Source organism: Anolis carolinensis, unplaced genomic scaffold (assembly GCF_035594765.1).
Source record: "Anolis carolinensis isolate JA03-04 unplaced genomic scaffold, rAnoCar3.1.pri scaffold_12, whole genome shotgun sequence".
Taxonomy (NCBI): domain Eukaryota; kingdom Metazoa; phylum Chordata; class Lepidosauria; order Squamata; family Dactyloidae; genus Anolis; species Anolis carolinensis.
In genome coordinates this window covers 18,219,633-18,239,517 of record NW_026943823.1, presented here as the reverse complement: position 1 = coordinate 18,239,517, position 19,885 = coordinate 18,219,633, and the positions used below count along the sequence as shown (strand labels likewise).

The 19,885-nt window shown below is 40.8% G+C and overlaps 1 protein-coding gene across 4 annotated transcripts in view; it reads right to left on the bottom strand.

Annotated features, from left to right (window-relative positions):
• Positions 1 to 19,885, bottom strand: part of LOC100553678 (integrator complex subunit 6-like) — a 34,183-nt gene that overhangs the window by 8,034 nt on the left and 6,264 nt on the right. For 2 of the 4 annotated variants that reach the window (XR_507653.3, XM_003228936.4), the window contains exons 3-13: positions 17,213 to 17,362; positions 16,717 to 16,806; positions 14,178 to 14,361; positions 12,895 to 13,023; positions 11,546 to 11,709; positions 10,308 to 10,460; positions 8,054 to 8,186; positions 4,314 to 4,408; positions 3,559 to 3,669; positions 598 to 813; positions 384 to 507 (exon numbers count right to left, since the gene is read on the bottom strand). Coding sequence is in view for 3 of the 4 variants with exons in the window: in XM_003228936.4 (XP_003228984.1) it covers positions 384 to 507; positions 598 to 813; positions 3,559 to 3,669; positions 4,314 to 4,408; positions 8,054 to 8,186; positions 10,308 to 10,460; positions 11,546 to 11,709; positions 12,895 to 13,023; positions 14,178 to 14,361; positions 16,717 to 16,806; positions 17,213 to 17,362 (1,549 nt within the window). In the remaining variant the exon portion in view is untranslated. Of the gene's footprint in view, positions 1 to 383; positions 508 to 597; positions 814 to 3,558; positions 3,670 to 4,313; positions 4,409 to 7,771; positions 7,852 to 8,053; positions 8,187 to 10,307; positions 10,461 to 11,545; positions 11,710 to 12,894; positions 13,024 to 14,177; positions 14,362 to 16,716; positions 16,807 to 17,212; positions 17,363 to 19,885 lie in introns of those variants that run through there. The other 2 variants (XM_003228937.4, XM_016998283.2) reach the window with 2 other exon arrangements.

Here is a 19,885-nt window from a genome sequence, read left to right as displayed (position 1 = left end):
TAAGGACTGCACACTTAACCCAGAAACAGAACATTTTTCAAATTTTGTTATATAGTATTATAGGACACACCACTGAACCATAATCAAATGGCCTACTCAAAAACAGATACAGAATTACCTTTCTTGGAAAATTTTAAGAAGGGACTGGTCAAAGTACTCAACAACCCCATCTACAGCTGTTTCATGTTAAGACTCAGGATTATAGAATCCTAAATCCATGGGTTAGAAATCTAACTTCCACCCAACAGAGATAGCTTTGCCCTGTGGAGAAGGCCCAAGATTTAAGATTCTGGGAATGTTTTAAAACCTGGCTATGACAAATCCTGAGCTACGTGGCTCCAACTGTTCTGAAAAGGACCAAAACTGGCGCCTCCTTCCCGTACCTTCATCCTGGCCTAGAATCAGCTTATGTGTTTTCAGCAGGTTCGTTCTCATCCGGGTCAGCTGGTCCAGAAGGTTGCGGCGGGGAATATCGTAAGCGTTCCTATAGGCCTGCGGCTTCAGATCCTGATTTGGGGTGGGGGCAAAGAGAGGGACTTTGGTTATCTGGCCCCAAAGAAACCAAAAGAGCCCAATCGAGCTTTCTCTGACGTTTACCTTGTTCAGGAGCCCTATGTGGAATCCAGCAAATTCCTTCACGCTCATCTCCGGCAGCCTGAGCGGCGATTCTCCAGAGATGCCTTGAAGCAGCTGCTTGAAATCCCGGCTCTGGATCAAGGAGAGGCCGCTGGAGTGGCTTTTGACTTTAATGCCCGTCTCTTGGGGCAGCTTCTTCCCCACCGAGGAGATTATCCGCTCCGACTCCGTTTTCGTCTGTGGTGAAATGGACACGGCGCGTTAAGGGAAGCGAACGGCACTGGAAGCACTTCCAACATACAAACTTACATTCCAACTACACCATCAGCCAAATCCTCCCTCTCCTTAACATCAAGAGAAATTGCTTCTAAGAGGTGTCCTCGTAAAGCAAAAACACCATCACAATCATTTAGAAGATTGTACGTAACACAAGGCATTTTCAAAACTGGTCTTACAGATGCCTTTCAGTCCAAAATGAATATACCTGGAAGTTATTAAAAATGGCAAAAAGCAATAGCAATACTTCCTGAAAGCTAAAGCATGTCAATCACAAGACAGAACTCCCATCTCTACTTTTGGATTTACTGCCAGTCACATCTGCAGGGGGTTTTATGTGCAAATAAAATGCTTTCCTATAGGGAACGCACCTAAAGAAGACAGCTCAAGAGAGGCTTACTATGGATTATAAACTCTTGCCACCAGAATACAGTGGGAACAGCAATTATGAAATTTTGTTACATAGTGTTAAGGGAGTTTATAATATGGCAGATGAGGTGAGCTCCTGTCTGTCAGCCCTAGCTTCCCATGCGGGGACATGAGAGAGGATGGTAACACATCTGGGCATCCTCTGGGTAATGTCTTTGTAAATGGCCAATTCACTCACATCAGAAGCGACTTGAAGTATGTTAGCTTCTGACACAAGAAAAAAAAAAGAACATGGCAGTCTTCAGAGAACACACGCAAGGAAAATCATCCCAGTGGGTTTGCTCTTTGGTTAATGCCCAATCTGTTTTAAATACAGTAGATAAAACCTCCATAGGAAGGTTAAAACTTCATTGTGGGGCCAGGCTTTCGAATAACTATTAGCAGCGTTAATTACCATTATGTACGTTGGAACTCAATTGACAGACCCAGTTTTTTAAACTTGAACACACCTATCTGTATTTTATAATGTGTTTTATGAATGTCCGATGTAAGTTAATTTTTTAACTGATCTATAGTGTATTGTACAATTTTTATATATGCGTTTTATTGTTAGCAGCCCTGAGTCCCCTGTTGGGTGAGAAGGGCGGGATATAAATATTGTAATATATATACACACACACACAGTAGAGTCTCACTTATCCAAGCTAAACTGGCCGACAGAAGTTTGGATAAGCGAATATCTTGGATAATAAGGAGGGATTAAGGAAAAGCCTATTAAACATCAAATTAGGTTATGATTTTACAAATTAAGCACCAAAACATCATGTTATACAACAAATTCGACAGAAAAAGTAGTTCAATATGCAGTAATGCTATGTAGTAATTACTGTATTTACAAATTTAGCACCAAAATATCACGATATATTGAAAACATTGACTACAAAAATGGCTTGGATTATCCAGAAGCTTGTATAAGCGAGGCTTGAATAAGTGAGTCTCTACTCTGTGTGTGTGTGTGTGTGTGTGTGTGTGTGTGTGTGTGTGTGTGTATATATATATATATATATATATATATAAGAACTTAGCAAGTGGGAGGCTTAGAGTTACCTAAAAGACAATAAAATGCCTTTAAGAACTCTTCGCTTCTGCGTATCAGACATCTATCATTCCACTAGGAATCTTTGAAGCATTCACTTGAAAGAGCGTTTGCTTCTCTAAAAATAAATGCACACCCAGCCTGGAGTATTTTATACAAACTGTGATCTTGAAAACTTTCTGGAGATCTCCTGCAGCTTCTTGCAAAGAAAGGAGATCATTGGCTGTAACAAGTCCTATTAAGAGCAGCTATCTCAAACCACTGTGGTGGTTTGATTCCAAGGGCTGCCATATGTGAAATTATGCAAGTCCCGGATACTGAACCCTGGCTTGCACAATTTCTTAACTTTAGGACATCTACAAGTCCTTTCAATGTTCTTTTAGGATCGTCTTTGTTTGACTGCGTCAATGACTTTTTCCTGAGGGAACACTTTCCTAAAGCTCTGTCCCAAAAGATAAGAGCAATTTCTTCAAGTGAGAAAACCTGAAGGAAGTGCCTATACTATGTTCTTGAGTTGGGACATGACTGCCCAAGGCAGTGGAAAGGGGCCACACAAAGGGAAGATTGGATGCAGAAAAGGAAGCACAGCCGGTGCCGAGTCTTCCACCCATTATTCCTAAAATTGTCCCTACACAACGAGGGAGGGGAATTCAACCAACTTCTTAAAAGCCCGTCAAATATTTGCACTCCATACAAAACCGAAAGAAAACCAAAACTGGGGTATTTCTTACACGACACAAGCAAAATAATGGCTTATCCTTGCTGTCGCAAGCTGACAAAACAGAAAGGACAGCGGCAGCATTCCAGATGTTTTGGCATCCAATCCTTAACTAGTATTAGTCAAGTTGGGAGCTTACAAACACCTGGATGGCCAACGATGCTCATGTTTCATAGTATTTTATAAAATGTCTATAGACAGAAGCATGGCCTCCTGCCAGTAAGAATACAAATTACACTGCTTTAAATAATTGGCATTTCCCTCCCCTGGCACCAGAGTTCACACCACAAAACCCCAGCATGCACTGCAGAAATAACTGAATGGTTGTCTTCTCCTATAACTTGTACCCATCGCCACTTACACAAACAGAGAAAGATTGTTTAGCCTTCCCAACAGTGCAAATAATAAAGGAGAATCCTTGTGCAATATGACTTATATAACCAAAGCAACACACACTAAACAATCATCATCATCATCATAATCATCAATGTACTTCTAATGGCAAAGGTTTTGTCGATACTACCTGTTGGCTGAGTTTTTTAAGGTAAGAGATAACACTGTAACTAAGTCCACAATCTAAATTATCTGATATCAGATTTGGAGCTCCCATCATCCTTAGGGCTTTCTTTAATGGCTATAAGGAAAACAAAATACACAAGGGTAAGAAAAATATCAATTTTTGTTTTGTTGTTTTTTTTAATAAAAAAAATAGTTGTCAAAGTTTTGTTTATTTGTTTGTTTAAAAAAAGAGGTCTCACAGATCGGAATAACGGGACGCAAAGGGCATAGCAGAGTCGGTGCTCCAGCATGCCACTTTTTTAGGGCTTCAGATGGACGCCACATGCCGGGCACCGCGCAACCGGGCACCGCCAGCTGTTTCTGCACAAAAGGCCAGAGACTGATTGCCGGGATGATGCAAGTCCATACTGGGGCATCGCGCCCACGCTACGCAGGTCATGGACCCCATAACAGACCCAAACCATTCCCCTTCCTCCCATCCCACCCAATCCGGTTAAGTACAGACACCTTTTCTTTTATTTCGGCAAAGAAGGTTATGCTAAGAACCGGCCCTTATTGCTACCAGTGGCACAGAAGTGACCAGCTGCTTGACCCAACCAGAAACAGGAGGGCAGCTTAAGAAGTTAACACTTAAGCTATGTTTATTATTAAAGAGACGCCCATCTTGCATTTGATAAGTAGTAAGCCACCCGGCAAGGGAATATTATTACTTGCTACCAATTTGGTTTAGACGCCCTCGAAACGGACAGAAATACGTACCAGCAAGTAGTAAGGAGGCATGGTTTTTAAGTAGTTGTCCAAAGCTTGCCGCCACTTCATATTGGGCTTAAGTTTGTGGACCTTAAAAAAGTCATCTGCAAAGAGGAGAAACAACCATGTCACAAATAACCCTCATGCAAGTCGCAGCCCTCAACTTCTGAGAAAGTATACCGTATATGCTCAAGTATAAGCTGAATATTTCAGTCCTTTTTTAGGGCTGAAAATCCCCCCTCGTCTTATTCTTGAGTGAGGGTCCTGGCCGGTTTATTTTCAGGTCGGCTTATACTTAAGTACAGTAGAGTCTCACTTATCCAACACTCGCTTATCCAGAACGTTGGATAAGTGAGTATGTTGGATAATAAGGAGGGATTAAGGAAAAGCCTATTAAACATCCAATTAGGTTATGATTTTACAAATTTAGCACCAAAACATATACAACACATTTGACAGAAAAAGTAGTTCAATACACAGTAATGCTATGCAGAAATTACTGTAATTACGAATTTAGCACCAAAATATCATGATGTTTTGAAATCATTTACTACAAAAATGTGTTGGATAATCCAGAATGTTGGATAAGTGAGACTCTATTGTAACCATAAAAATTAAACAGACAAGAGTTCTTTCTCTCACTCTGGACCTTCCACAGATATACAAACCTCCCTTGCCTGGTTTCCAATTACCCTCACAACTTCTAAGGTTGCTTGCCATAGATTTGGGCGAAACATCAGGAAAAAATGCTTCTGGAACATAGCCATACAGCCTGGAAAACTCACAGCAACCCAGTTCTTCCATTTTTTCCTTTTTCTCAATACAACAGTTGGAGCCGTTGCAGCTACAAACAACCACAGCTTTTTCCAAAATAATATTTTCACAAATCTTTAGCCATGTTGCCCCACAGGGGGAAATATATCAGGATAGTGCCAAAAATGCACATGAAGCCCAGGGTGGGGTTGAATGAACTCCTTCAAGGAGACAAGAAATAACTCAAGACACACGCCATCCCTGTCATTCCTGCAGCTGCAAAACAACCCAAGGACAGAGCCAACATCTCCTCCGTGACTCATGCCACCTGGAATCTCCTCCCTGCCATTTTACCACCTCGAGCCAAGAGGGACTGAACAGGGCTTCAGGGAACACCCAAATGAGATGAAATCTTGACTCAAATCTAATGTGCCATTGAATCGAAAGCGTATCTCAATTTCCAAACTCCTGAAACCGAAGTAAGTGTTTTCTGACGACTGTCATGCGCAGTGGCAGTAAATGCCCTCTTTGTCATTTGACTCCAAAAGGTGCACCTGCTTGGGATTCCTTCTTTAAAACACAAAAACATTAAGAGCACTAAAGCTTCCAGCAACAGAAAGGAAAACCTTGGGATCCATCTATGCTATAGAATGAATCCACTTTAACAATGCTATGGGGTCATGGGGGCTGTTGTTTTATATTTTATAATATATTGTATATGCATATAATATTAATATTTTGTAATACAATATAATACTAATAATACAATATAATAATATTAATTATATATTATATATTAAATGTAGTATTACTAATATTACAATATATTTATATAGTAAGGTAAAGGTTTCCCCTGACGTTAAGTCCAGTCATGTCTGACTCTGGGGGTTGGTGCTCATCTCCATTTCAAAGCCGAAGAGCTGGCATTGTCCGTAGACACCTCCAAGGTCATGTGGCTGGCATGACTGCATGGAGCACCGTTACCTTCCCGCCGGAGCGATACCTATTGATCTACTCAAAATTTGCATGTTTTCGAACTGCTAGGTTGGTAGGAGCTGGAGCTAACAGCGGGCGCTCAAGCCGCTCCCGGGATTTGAACCTGGGACCTTTCAATCTGCAAGTTCAGCAGCTCAGTGCTTTAACACACTTCGCCACCGGGGCTCCATTTATATAGTACAATATAGTAATTTATTGGCAGTATTGTGCTATGCTAATACAGTAGAGTCTCACTTACTCAACATAAACGGGCCGGCAGAACATTGGATAAGCAAATATGTTGGATAATAAGGAGGGATTAAGGAAAAGCCTATTAAACATCCAATTAGGTTATGATTTTACAAATTAAGCACCAAAACATCATGTTATACAACAAATTTGACAGAAAAAGTAGTTCAATACGCAGTAATGCTATGTAGTAATTACTGTATTTAAGAATTTAGCACAAAAATATCACCATGTATTGAAAACATAATTACAAAAATGCACTGAATAATCCAAAACGTTGGATAAGGCTGTGTTGCATAAGTGAGACTCTACTGTAATATAATATTGTATGTAAATTTAATTTGTAAGCTGTTCTGAGTCCCCTTCAGGGTGAGAAGGGCGGGATATAAATGTAAATAAATAAATAAGGCCTTGAGCCTTCTCTGCCAAAAGCATATTAATGCCTCACCAAACTACAAATCCCAGGATTGCATAGCACTGAGCCATGACAGTTAGAGATGATGAGCCTCAAACAGGAGCTCCCCTTTGCTTTAGCTCAGCAGTAAGATGACCGTATGATGCAAATCTAATGCACACCCTAATTTTGGGAAGGGCATTTAGACAAGAAAGATGAGCATTAGACCCGAGTAAATAGGGAAATCTACATCACACGAGTTTCCTATCACGAAAGCAAAAGGCAGCAGGGACGGAGGATAGGGCAAAGTGGTACCAAATCTCCATTGGTCCCAACCACCGCTTTGAAGTTCAACTACAAGGCAAGCTGATTTGACAGGAAATATTTCAGACTAGGGTGTTAACTAAGGAACATGGGACTCAATTTGATGGTTTGGATGCAGCAGAGGAAGGTCAGGGACACACTATGAGAAAAGTACTAGAAAAATCCATTTTGAAAACCGTATTTCCATGAAATTCAAAAGTCACAGCTCTATATAATACATAATAAGGAAGATCTACGCAGTATCAGAGCTAATGCCTAAGAAACAATGCAATCGAAAAGTACATTACAGTCATAATTGTAGATAACACAAGAATCCTGAAGACCAGACAATTTGTATGATACACAAAGAGAAGTGTGTAATTCACTCCAAAGGCATCCAGCATTATTGTGGCCAAACTGGAATCTGAATCCAAACCTAAGTTCAACTTTTGTGTGTGTGGAGATAATTTCCCTTTATTTGTTCATTGTGACTATTCTGCCACAGAAACTAAAACGTTCCACCAAAATAATTTTAGATGGACAATGAGATGCTTATTTTCCAGCAGATGAAGGGAAGAGTCTCAAACTGGGTTGCGGTCCCAGTCCTCTCGGTGGGTTTCCATCTCTCCCCCACATACCCCTTTGCCTTGTTGAACCCAATTCCTCAGAACAAACAAAAGCAAAACAAAAACAGAACAAAAAAGAGAGAGAGACAGGGGCCACACAAGGCGCTGCAAAGAATCTGCAGGCCCCACATCCTGAAAGAGGGAAAAGAATGGAGGTTGAACCTTACTCCAATTAAGGAAGAAGCTACGAGTCTAGGAGGTGAGCAGCATCAAACATGCACAGGCAGCAGGTGGCCCTCCTCCTCTGCTGCAGAAAAAAAAAGGGAGAGCGGGTGTAAAAATCCTCTTCTCCCAACGGCGGAGTAGTAGCAGTAGCAGCAACACTAGACGCTCCGGTCTCCCATCCCGTTTAAGAAAACGGCTGGTAAACAGAGACAGACAGACAGACATAACGGACAACACCAGAGACAGATAGGGCCATCTTTCCTCCTTGGCGGAGCACAACTCACCTAGAAGCGGGAGCAAGACGGGGTAGTTGTAAGGCATCACAAAGAGGTTGACGCAGGTGAGGGTGGTGCTGGCCTTCAGGTAACCAAAAGGGTGGTCCAGCTCACTGTATTTGCCACTGCTGCTCACAAAAACCTGGAACAAAAGGGCCAGGCGGAGAAGCCTTAACACAGCAAATATGGCAGAAACACACATCGACTTTCCCAGTCTGCGGGTTGAGACAATCCAGGAAAGCTCCCTCGTCAAAATGGGTGATTTTGCCAGACAAAAACCATTCAAATGAACGTTGAGTGCAGGAGGGAGCAAGCTTGTTTTCTGCTGCCCTGCAGACTAGGACACGGAACAATGGCTTCAAACTACAGGAAAGGAGATTCCACCTGAACATCAGGAAGAACTTCCTCACTGTGAGGGCTGTTCAGTAGTGGAACTCTCTGCCCCGGGCTGTGGTGGAGGCTCCTTCTTTGGAGGCTTTTAAGCAGAGGCTGGATGGCCACCTGTCGGGGGTTCTTTGAATGCGATTTCCTGCTTCTTGGCAGGGGGTTGGACTGGATGGCCCATGAGGTCTCTTCCAACTACTGTTCTATGATTCTATGATTTAGGACTGAAACTCTATTTTATCCTTATTGACCATGCCATACTTTTCTCTTTTTTTTAAAATTGTATTTTTCACAGCATTAGGCATATAGGAGCCCCCAGTGTCGTAGTGGGTTAAAGCCTCGTGACTTGAAGGTTGGGTGGCTGACCTGAAGGCTGCCAGGTTCGAATCCCAACCCAGGGAGAGCGCGGATGAGCTCCCTCTATCAGCTCCAGCTCCATGCGGGGACATAAGAGAAGCCTCCCACAAGGATGGTAAAAACATCAAAAACATCCGGGCGTCCCCTGGGCAACGTCCTTGCAGACGGCCAATACTGTCACACCAGAAGTGACTTGCAGTTTCTCAAGTCGCTCCTGACACAGAAAAAAAAAAAGCATTAGGCATTAAGATGACTTTGGATTCATTTGTCACAAAATTAGCCAGCTTTTTTTCCCAGCATGACCAAGTCCCATGATGGTCAAACATATACCAATACATCGCTTTTCTTTGTCATCCATTTAGGGTTTGCTCTCTTTCAGATATTATTTTCCTCCAGTAAGTATAATATGAACAAAACCCTAGTGCTTTAAAAATTCTGACTGTTTAAGAATACATATGTTAAAATGACCATGTACAACTTCATATTGTTTTTTATGGCATGAACCATGGCATATGAATGGGAAGAGCTTCCAGGAAAAGCATTATGTATTTGGGCTGTTGTGAATTTTTCGGGCTGTATGGTCATGTTCCAGAAGCATTCTCTCCTGACATTTCGCCCACATCTATGGCAGGCATCCTCAGAGGTTGTGAGGTCTGTTGGAAACTAGGACAAATGGTGTATATATGTATCTGTGGAATACTGTCCAGGGTGGGAGAAAGAACTTTTGTCTGTTTGAGGCAGGTATGAATGTTGCAATTGACCACCTTGATTAGCACTGAATAGCCTTCCAACTTCAAGGCCTGGCTAATTCCTGTCTGGGAAACTCCTTTGTTGGGAAGTGTTAGCTGGCCGTGATTGTTTCATGTCTGGAATTCCTTTGAGTGTTCCTCTTTATTTACTGTCCTGATTTTAGAGTTTAATACTAGTAGTTCATTTTCATGGTTTCCTCCTTTCTGTTGAAATTGTGGATTTCAAATGGACATTCCACAGACATATAAACCCCACTTGCCTAGTTTCAAACAGACTTTACAACCTTTGAGGATGCCTACCATATGCGCAAGCGAAACCTGAGGAGAGAATGCTTCTGAAACATGGCCATACAGCCCAGAAAACTCACAGCAACCCAGGATTATTTTTGTTATATTAAGGAGAGACTGAGCATTTCGGCTATAATGCCTTCTGCTTTTCCATTTAGTTGTATACAGTTGGTGGTCATCTGTAGCTACAAAGCAACCGCTGAAGTCCTATGCTGATTGTCGCACAAAAAACCCGACAACTCAGTTGGACGAATATAGCTAAGTAACATTTCATTCTCAACTATCTTTGACTGGAGATGCCACTAACTGAAAGAGAGTGAGTTTTTTTTAATGCAAAATGTGTCCTCTACCTCTGAGTTAGACAGGGAAAGATAGAGTAGTCTGAAGCATCTTAGCAGAGATCTCAAATGGGTCCTGCCACCTCCAAGTACACTTCACTCTTCCCTGTCCTGCCCTACAACTCTGCCTTGGCTCCCATGCCGTACCTGCCAGCACGCGTGTGGGGACTTCCGCTCCAAGATGTACTGCGTTAACGGTGAGGGCTCCAGCTCATACTTGTCGAATGGGAGCTTGTCGATCACCATGGGCTCGCAATCCACGCAGGAGAACCTCACCACCGGGTGGGCTGTGCGGGGCGGCTGGGAAGGAGAGGGAAAAGCGTCAGAGCCAAAGGCCCAGCAAGGAACACCGGGCTTGAGGGCAACCCTCAATTTCCCTTCAAACTGGGACATTTCAACATCCTCAACACATTTCACCAAGGCTCTCAGGAGCCTCCAGAAGCAGAACATGCTCTTAAAGATCCTGTGACACTTTCGTAAGTACAGACAGTCTCCAAGTTATGAACAAGATAGGTTTTGTAAGTTTGTTCTTAAGCTGCATTTGTATATACTTGTATATACTCGAGTATAAGCCTAGTTTTTCAGCCCTTTTTTTAAGACTGAAAAAGCCCCCCTTGGCTTATACTCGGGGGAGGGTCCTGCTTATACTCGAGAATATATGGTAAATTTATTATTTTTCTCTATTATTATTGGTATTATTACATTTATTATTTCACTCTGATATTATTATTATTATTGCATTTATTATTTTCCTCTATTTATTATTACTTGTATTATTTTCCTCTATTTATTATTATTATTACATGTATTATCTTACTCTATTATTATTAAAAGTATACATAAGCACATTTACATTGAAGAAGATGAAAATAATGATTTGATCAGAGTTGGACAGTCATATCTTAAATCACAGTTTGATGTAAAGATTCAAAAACATTTAAACTATGGATGCCTCAATTAATGTAATTTTATTGGTATCTCGGCTTATACTGGAGTCAACGTTTTCCAGGTTTTTTTGTGGTAAAATTAGGTTCCTTGGCTTATATTCGGGTCGGCTTATACTCAAGTATATACGGTATATCCCACCACCATCTCCCCTAGGGGACGGGGTGGCTCACATGGGGCAAGGCCCAACAACAGTTAAAATGAAAGTTACATAAAAATGCAATTTTCAGAATAATAACAGAATAAAAAACAACATTGTGACAATAATTAATGACATCAACCGGCACTCAGACACAGTTTATAATCTTAGTGGGTGGGTGGACTAAGTGTAGCAATACAGGATAGGTTGATAACTAAAGTGCAGTGTATATCACTGCCAGTGTCTACATTATCCCCATCTCTCCTTTCATTACCTCGACTTTGGATAGTGTGCTACTTACCAGGGTTGGCGAATTCTGATCAGGCCAAAAAGACTCAGGAATTGGCCAGTGCCCAACAGGAACGCCTGTTTTTGGGTTTGGCCGCACATAGATAAGCTTATGGCAGCTGTGCCAGGGTTGAGATCCAAAAGAGTTGACTGGCCTCATGGGGTCAACAAGTCCATCTAAATACAAGAGGAGAACAATAAACAACTCAGGATGTTAACCCCACCCCCAAACGTTACATTTCCAGTCACTATTAATGCTCCATGACGTTACTATAACAAAGGATTTCTCTGATCTGCATAAAAGGACTAAACTTTAAAAGATATGTTTTGGAAAATATTCTGGGGGCATAGAGGAAATCTGGAAACACTGCACTTGGGGGGGGGGGGGAATATCATGTAATAGTTATATGAGAAAGGACATCAAATCTAAGGAAAATGAGTGAAAAGAATACATAGTCTAAACCAGGGGTCCTCAAACTTTTAAAGTGGAGGGCCGGTTCATGGTCCCTCAGACTGTTGAGGGGCCAAATTATCATTTGCAAAAAAACCTGAACAAATTCCTATGCATATATCTTATTTGTAGTGCAAAAAAACCCCCAACAACATTTATTTATTTATCTACTACATTTATACCCCATCCTCTCTCACGCCGAATGGGACTCAGAGCGGCTTACAAGTTTTATGTACATACAATATATTAGTATAGCACAATATTAGCATTATATATTACTATATTGTACTATACCAATATACTCTAATATTACTAGTAATATCACATTTAATATATAATATATAATTAATATTATTATATTATATTATTCTAATATTCTATTATTCTATTCTAATATTATTAGTAAATGAAAGAACAATACAGTATTTAAAAATAAAAACAATTTTAACCAACATACAGTAAACCTATCAGGATTTCAATGGGAAGTGTGGGCCTGCTTCTGGCCAATGAGATAGTCAAGTTAAGTAGAATTGTTGTTGCTGTTGTGTGCCTTCAGACTTTGGGCGAGCCTAAGTCTAAAACTCTAGAAGCAACTCCGGCTGCTCCTGACACACACAAAAAAGTCTAAAACTGAGGGCGGGGGCCAGGTAAATGACCTTGGAGGGCCGCATCCGGCCCCCGGGCCTTAGTTTGGGGACCCCTGGTCTAAACTTTAGACTATGTATATTTTGTATTCACTCATTTTCTTTATACTAGATTCAGTGAAAGTTGGTATTAAGAGATAACAATAGACTGTTTTCCATACAATACTATTTGACACGGTAAAATCAATATTTCATGGCTACTACTTGAAATGTCAGTTTTTAAAATAAGTTATTAATTATTAATAATAATAAATGAGATGTCTGTACCTTCCCCAATAGGGGATGGATCTGGTCCTGATTTTTCAAAATTAATCACAACGCCGCTCTGAACCTTTTGAGCAAGCGACTCTAAACACTGGTTCAACATTCTTTGTGTCCGAACACAATACGAGCGTCCTACAATGGGAAAGACAAAATCAGAGCAGAGTTTGAAGGCAAGGGCATGTAATAACAGAAAGGCGCAACATTAAGTTACACAAGCCAAGGGCACTGGGAGTGAGGACAAAAGCTTCAAAAGGTGTTTAAGAAGGCTTGTGAGTTTTCCGGGCTGTATGGCCATGTTCCAGAAGCATTCTCTCCTGACGTTTCTATGGCAGGCATCCCTGGAGGTTGTGAGGTCTGTCAAAAACTAGGCAAGAGGGGTTTTATATATGTGGAAAGAACTGTTATCTGTTTGAGGCAAATGTTAATGTAGCAATTGGCCACCTTGATTAGCACTGAATGAGAACAAAATTCCTCCAGGCAGGAAACAGCCAGTCGTTGAAGCTGCAAGGCCATTCAATGCTAATAAAGATGGCCTATTCCTACATTAACACTTGCCTCAAACAGACAAGAGTTCTTTCTCTCACACTGGACTTTCCGGATAAAAAAAATCCCTGTTGTCTAGCTTTCAACAGACCTCACAACCTCCGAGGATGCCTGCCATAGATGTAGGCAAAACTTCAGGAGAGACTGCTTCTGGAACATGGACATACATCCCAGAAAACTTACAGTAACCCAGTGATTCCGGCCATGAAAGCCTTCGACAACACAAGGAATGACACTTGCAAATGCTGTGCCAGGATCATACAAGAAGCTGCTCTTTCCCGCTATGAGTTGACATTGTTCAAAGACATTTGCACGGCAGATGAAGAAACACCTCCCATCCAGAAGACTCCAGAACTTCACGTGTGCGACCCGCCGGGTGGTGCCGGGCGTCCCCATGAAACAGCAAAATCCCCACGCTCACAGCTGTGGGAAGGGGTGATCGACTGGTTGAGGATGCAAGTGGCAGAGTTTGGTGGGGAAGGAGTCACCAAGCTCATTCATTGCTATGATAAGTGCCTAGATTTGAATGGCGACTATGTTGAGAAGTGGTATTTGGGTGTGGCTTTCAACTGCATATGGTAAATATTTTCTCCTATACTTTGTCATTTTTAATTCCAAAATGTAATCTCCTTTCTGGATAACCCTTGTAACATTCATAGATGAAATGAAAAGTGAGCCAATTAACCCTAGCAGGAAGTTATAAATCTGCAGACTGAGAAAAAAAACCCAAGGGAAGCAGCTACCTCCTGTGACTTCACACATCTGCGTGATAGCGGAGTCATCGGTGGGGACGCTCCCCAGCTGCTCGGGTTCCACCGAAGAGGCTCCAGCCAAGCGCAGCACAAGGGCAAAGAGCCTCTGGTCCCAGCGAAAGGGTTCTTTGGTGAGCTCACTCCCAGGCAGCGGAGAATTCAAAGGGAGGTGAAGCTAGAAAGGAAAGGGACAATTCGCTTTTGATGACAATGTATTTGATCCAAAATGAAAAAAAGAAGGCGCTTGTATTGCATCCCAATTTCTCTCAACTGATACTGGTGAGGTATGCAGCAACTTAAGACTGTTAAAAGCAATAGAAAATGCAGACGAAGGCAAACTGAGAGATTTATTTTCTTCTATGATGCAAATTATTATTAAATTAATAATATGTATATAATATATCAATATTAATATACAGTAGAGTCTCACTTATCCAAGCCTTGCTTATCCAAGCTTCTGGATAATCCAAGCCATTTTTGTAGTCAATGATTTCAATATATGATATTTTGGTGCTAAATTCGTAAATACAGTAATTGCAACATAACATTACTGCGTATTGAACTACTTTTTCTGTCAAATTTGTTGTATAACATGATGTTTTGGTGCTTAATTTGTAAAATCATAACCTAATTTGATGTTTAAAAGGCTTTTCCTTAATCCCGCCTTATTATCCAAGATATTTGCTTATCCAACGTTCTGCCGGCCCGTTTAGCTTGGATAAGTGAGACTCTACTGTATTAATAAAATATTGATAATATTTAGATTAGGATGGTAATGCTTTGTCTTAACATTTACATGATGTGTATGCATATGTTTAATGGTTTTAATTATTTTAATTTATAGCTATATGTTAGTATTTAGTTATTTTTTTTCTATTATATGTATGTTGGCACTGAATTTCTGCCATTAACACGTTGTAAACCACCTTGAGTCCCCCCCCCCCCCAGGGGTGAGAACGGCAGTATATATAGTAAGTAAATAAGTAAATAAATATCATCATCATCTACCCAGCTCAGTTAAACCAGCGAGGTAAAATAAACATAACAAAATATACACAGGTAAAACATAGGTCAACATTCACAAGTTAAAATTGACTAAGTAGGTCAGCCAGATGTTGCTGTTATCTCTATTTATATCCCACCTTTCTCCCCACAGTCACTCAAGGTGGCTAATAACCACACACTCCAATAAAAAAATAAAAAGCAATTAAAGATTACTGCATGGATATAAAGTTACAATGCAATTAATTAAATTAAAATACAATAGATATATCTTAAAATACAGTAAAATAATTAAAATTACATTTAAAACTCACAATCCCCCCATTCCCCTCTACGTTTGTTATTCTCTAAAAGGGACAAGAGTATTCATACATAGGTATGTATATTCTGAGGTATAAAGTTTTCCAGGCTCAATCTGTACCACCCTTGAGGAAGGTCTGGAAGAGATATATGTACAAGACCTCAGAGAACTACCAGGCTGCTTATCCCAAAGGCTTTCTTACTGTGGTTCTGCAGATGTTTTGGGCTTCAACTAAACAGTGAGGAGTTCTCAAAGCTAAAGCTCACAAGGCAACATTTTGGGGCCCACAAATGGAAAAATACCAAATCAAGGCAACATTTTGGGGATTATATATCTGTGGAAGAGCTCGTCTGTTTTGAGGCAAGTGTGAATGGCCTTGCTGCTTCAAAGCTTGGCTTCTTCCTGCTTGAAGGAATCCTTTTTGGGAGGTGTTAAATGGCCTTGATTGCTTCTTCTCTAGAATTCCACTGTCTTCTGAGTGTTGTTCTTTATTTACTGTTGAGATTTTAGAGGTTTTTTAATACTGGTAGCCCGATTTTGTTCATTTTCATGGTTTCTTCCCTTTCTATTGAAACTGTCCACATGCTTGCGGATTTCAAAGGGTTCTCTGTGTAGTCTGACATGGTGGTGGCTGACTTCTCTGGCTGAATTAATCTGCAGTGCCTTTCATGCTCCTTGATTCGTGTTTGGGCGCTGCATTTGGTGGTCCCTATATAGACTTGTCCACAGCTGAATGGTATACTGTAGACTCCTGCAGAGGTGAGAGGTTCCAGGCAGGCAGAAACCAGGCTTTGAAGTTGCAAGGCCATTCAATGCCAATCAAGGTGGTCAATTGCAAAATTGGCCTCCAACAGACAAGAGTTCTTTGTACCACCCAGGAAATCATTCCACAGATATATAAACCTCACCTGCCTAGTTTCCAACAAACCTCACAACCTCTGAGGATGCCTGCCATAGATGCGGGTGAAACATCAGGAGAGAATGCTTCTGGAACATGGTCATGCAGCCTGGAAAACTCACAGCAACCCAATGATTCTGGCCATGAAAGCCTTTGACAACATATAACATTACTGATCAACAAGGCACACACAGTTCTTCACAAAACAACCATTTATTTAGCATTTTAAGTCAAAACATGCAGTGCTGACATCACAGGGGACATTTACTGTGTATTTTGTAATTGCCGAGAACTACTCGGAGTAACCACAATGCCTTTCACAGCCTTACCTCTTCCTGAACACCAGAAGTATTTGTCAGTTTGTTTCCATCTGTGATGGTAATTAAAATAGATGGCTCTAGAAAAAAAGGATTCCTTCCCTACAGAGAGGAAACGAAATATATCTGTGTTAATGTTTTCAATATAATATTAAAGTGTTGTTGAAAGAAACAAACATCTTAATGTGATAATAATTAAAAAGGAAACAAGAAAATCAGGTTTATAGGACACTAGTTCAAAGAAGCCAGGAGTGCTGGGGCAACAGGTTTGTGTCCCTGTGTTGTCATGTCCTGGCCTCAGGTTCTTCACTAAATCTCCTACATAAAATCCCAGCTGTAAACAGTCAGTGACAGAATGTATTCCATCCTTCCTGGTTGTCTCCAATAGAAAGCAGCTTCTGGTACTCCAACCAGCCTACTTATTATTTAAAATACAGCAGTAGTTGCTCTCATCCTGTTCATAAAAGAGCTGAACATATTCTTCAGATAAAACACCAGAATCCTTTACCTGCCCATAGTTGTCTATTCCAGACACTAATCTGTTGAGGTTTAGCAGGTCAAACGATGATCTCAGGGCCTGTCCAAGAGTTGTCAATCCTGAGGCTTGCAAGTTTTTCAGCTCATTCATAAAAGTGGCGTGATTTTCCTTCCATCCAGCCTATAAAACAGCAGAGGTTATTGTTCTTATTATATCTGCATCCTACTTTCATCAGGAAATAGGGATATAAACAAGTCTCTTCTATCCAATATTCTCAGCCAACAGAACTGTTCCATAAGGTCTCACCAAATAGGGCCCCAAGAATACACAAGAACCTAATCGATTGGCACCAGGTTTTATATTTCTTGTGTTTTTATCTATGCAATTTATTACCTATATTTTATGTTCATATGTTTTTGAATTTGTTCCCTGCCTCAAGCCATCAGGAGAGGGTAATAAAATAAATAATAATTATTATATATTATATTAATGGAATTACCAAGTATTAGACAAAATGAGAGGTGTCTTCTTCCTCTCCTGATGATACTCCCCTCAACAAAATTAGGAATAACCAGAGACAATTTAGTAATAGCCAATTCCCTGGTTCCTCTACACTACGTTATATATTTTTTAATGTTGTTCCTGATTTGAAAGTGCTATTTCCTGTTTAATTGTGTGGCCCTTACTTTGAAAGTAGTTGTTCTGCTCCAGAAACTTCATTTTTGTGGCTGCCACAAACTATGTAGAATGGGTTGAAACACTATGATATAGTCACTGAAAAACTATAGCAAAATGTGTTGCAGGATGTTCAAAGATTTTCCATTTTAATGAACTTTTTCCATGTTTTTATGATAGAACCAATTAGGAAATGACATTTATAACCCAGGAATAAAACTCACGTTGCATAGTGATATTTGCCCAATGGCTTAAAGGGAAGTGGAAAATAAAACACTATTAAGAAAGAGTGCGGTTCACTCCGCTGATCTGAGTTTTTCAGCGCTCGCAATTTGCCTTTTGGTCATAACTGACTTCCACATGACTGAATGCATTAATCCAATGAACTCTGAAGATCTCAAACGGAGACAGCCTCTCTCCTCAAGCCATCCGTATCCAACCAAGCCCACTTCAAAAAACAAGCTGAGAACTACTTGGAATTGAAAATTCCTAGAAGCCAATTTCCCAAGTACATGAGACAATAGTGCTCCTACCGGCAAAGAAAATTAGGCACGTATGCAGGAAAAAAGCACTGGACAGTCATGACAAATAAAGCAAATTCTCAAGTAGATGCTTGTGTGCCTTTCCCTCAACTCAAACTAGTTGCCGTGTTTCAAGTTCTGAGATGAACCACTTTCTAAAGAGCCACAATACTTTACTGCTTTGGCAACTAAACAACATGCCACTTTGCAATTACACAATGATTTCATTGGCACACTGTTAATGAGGGAAGCCGTCGAGGGGAAAATTTCCCTTCCTTCCAAATTCACAGAAGCAAAGCAGACAGGACACAAAGCAGGAAGTTTGCATTACAGTTAAAGAACAACTACTCCAAGACTATGAGTTACAGCAGGAAAATTATACAAAGTGGTCCATAAACTTCTACAAGTTTCTCACGCCAATATTTACACAATGGACTCCCCCTTTTCCCCTGCTGGGTACCAGCCACATGATCAAGTTGATTTACAATTATTTCTTACACTTCCAGAGGTTACCTTGACCTGCATGCCATTTATTATATGTACTATCATTTTCCCCAGTGCTTAACCACACAAAACAAAATCACAACACTTGTAGCAATAATTCAAGCTTCACAGTCTCCTTCTCAACCTCAATTATGTTAAATTTGTTCACAGGGAAAGACTGAGCCCTTTTCTAAAACAAGAGTTTTAGAAAAACATGGCATATCACCCATACTAAGCACCAAAACATCATGTTATAGGAGCCCCCGTGGCCTTGTGGATTAAAGCCTTGTGACTTGAAGGTTTGTTGCTGACCTGAAGGCTGCCAGGTTCAAATCCCACCCGGGGAGAGCGCAGATGAGCTCCCTCTATCAGCTCCAGCTCCATGCGGGGACATGAGAGAAGCCTCCCACAAGGATGGTAAAAACATCAAAACATCATTCAGGCGTCCCCTGGGCAACGTCCTTGCAGACGGCCGATTCTCTCACTCCAGAAGCAACTCAGTTTGCTCCTGACACGAAGAGAGAAAAAACCCTCACTATGCATCACTGGATTCCAAATGTTTTATTAGGAAAGTGAGAAAAAGGCCCCTGCCTTTTCTGGAGCACATTCTGAAAACCAATCAGAGACAGAATTCATTAAATCCACATATTCTGTATTAAATCACTTCTAGACTAAGGGGGTTCTCACCAAGATAAGCAAAATTGCATTCTTAAAAAGTTACAAAGCATAGACGTATACCCCTTCTGCCCTCAAATAAATGTTGTGAGGCCTAGAAGTAGAATGAACGGCAGATGGTCAAGGGCTAACTCTTCAGTCTACCCTCAAAAGAGACTTATTCTGTCAAGCTCATAGCTGCATACCCTTGCTGTCTGATTTGATCTTTGTAACCCAATTTTAAAGTTGCCCTACTTGCTTTATTTTTAGAAAAACCTTTCCTAGCCAGGTGTCTCTAGGCACTAGGAAGACTGACATTCAGATGTTAAGAATTTGTTTGCTTGTAGTGGTGGGAGTTCAAGGACTCTTT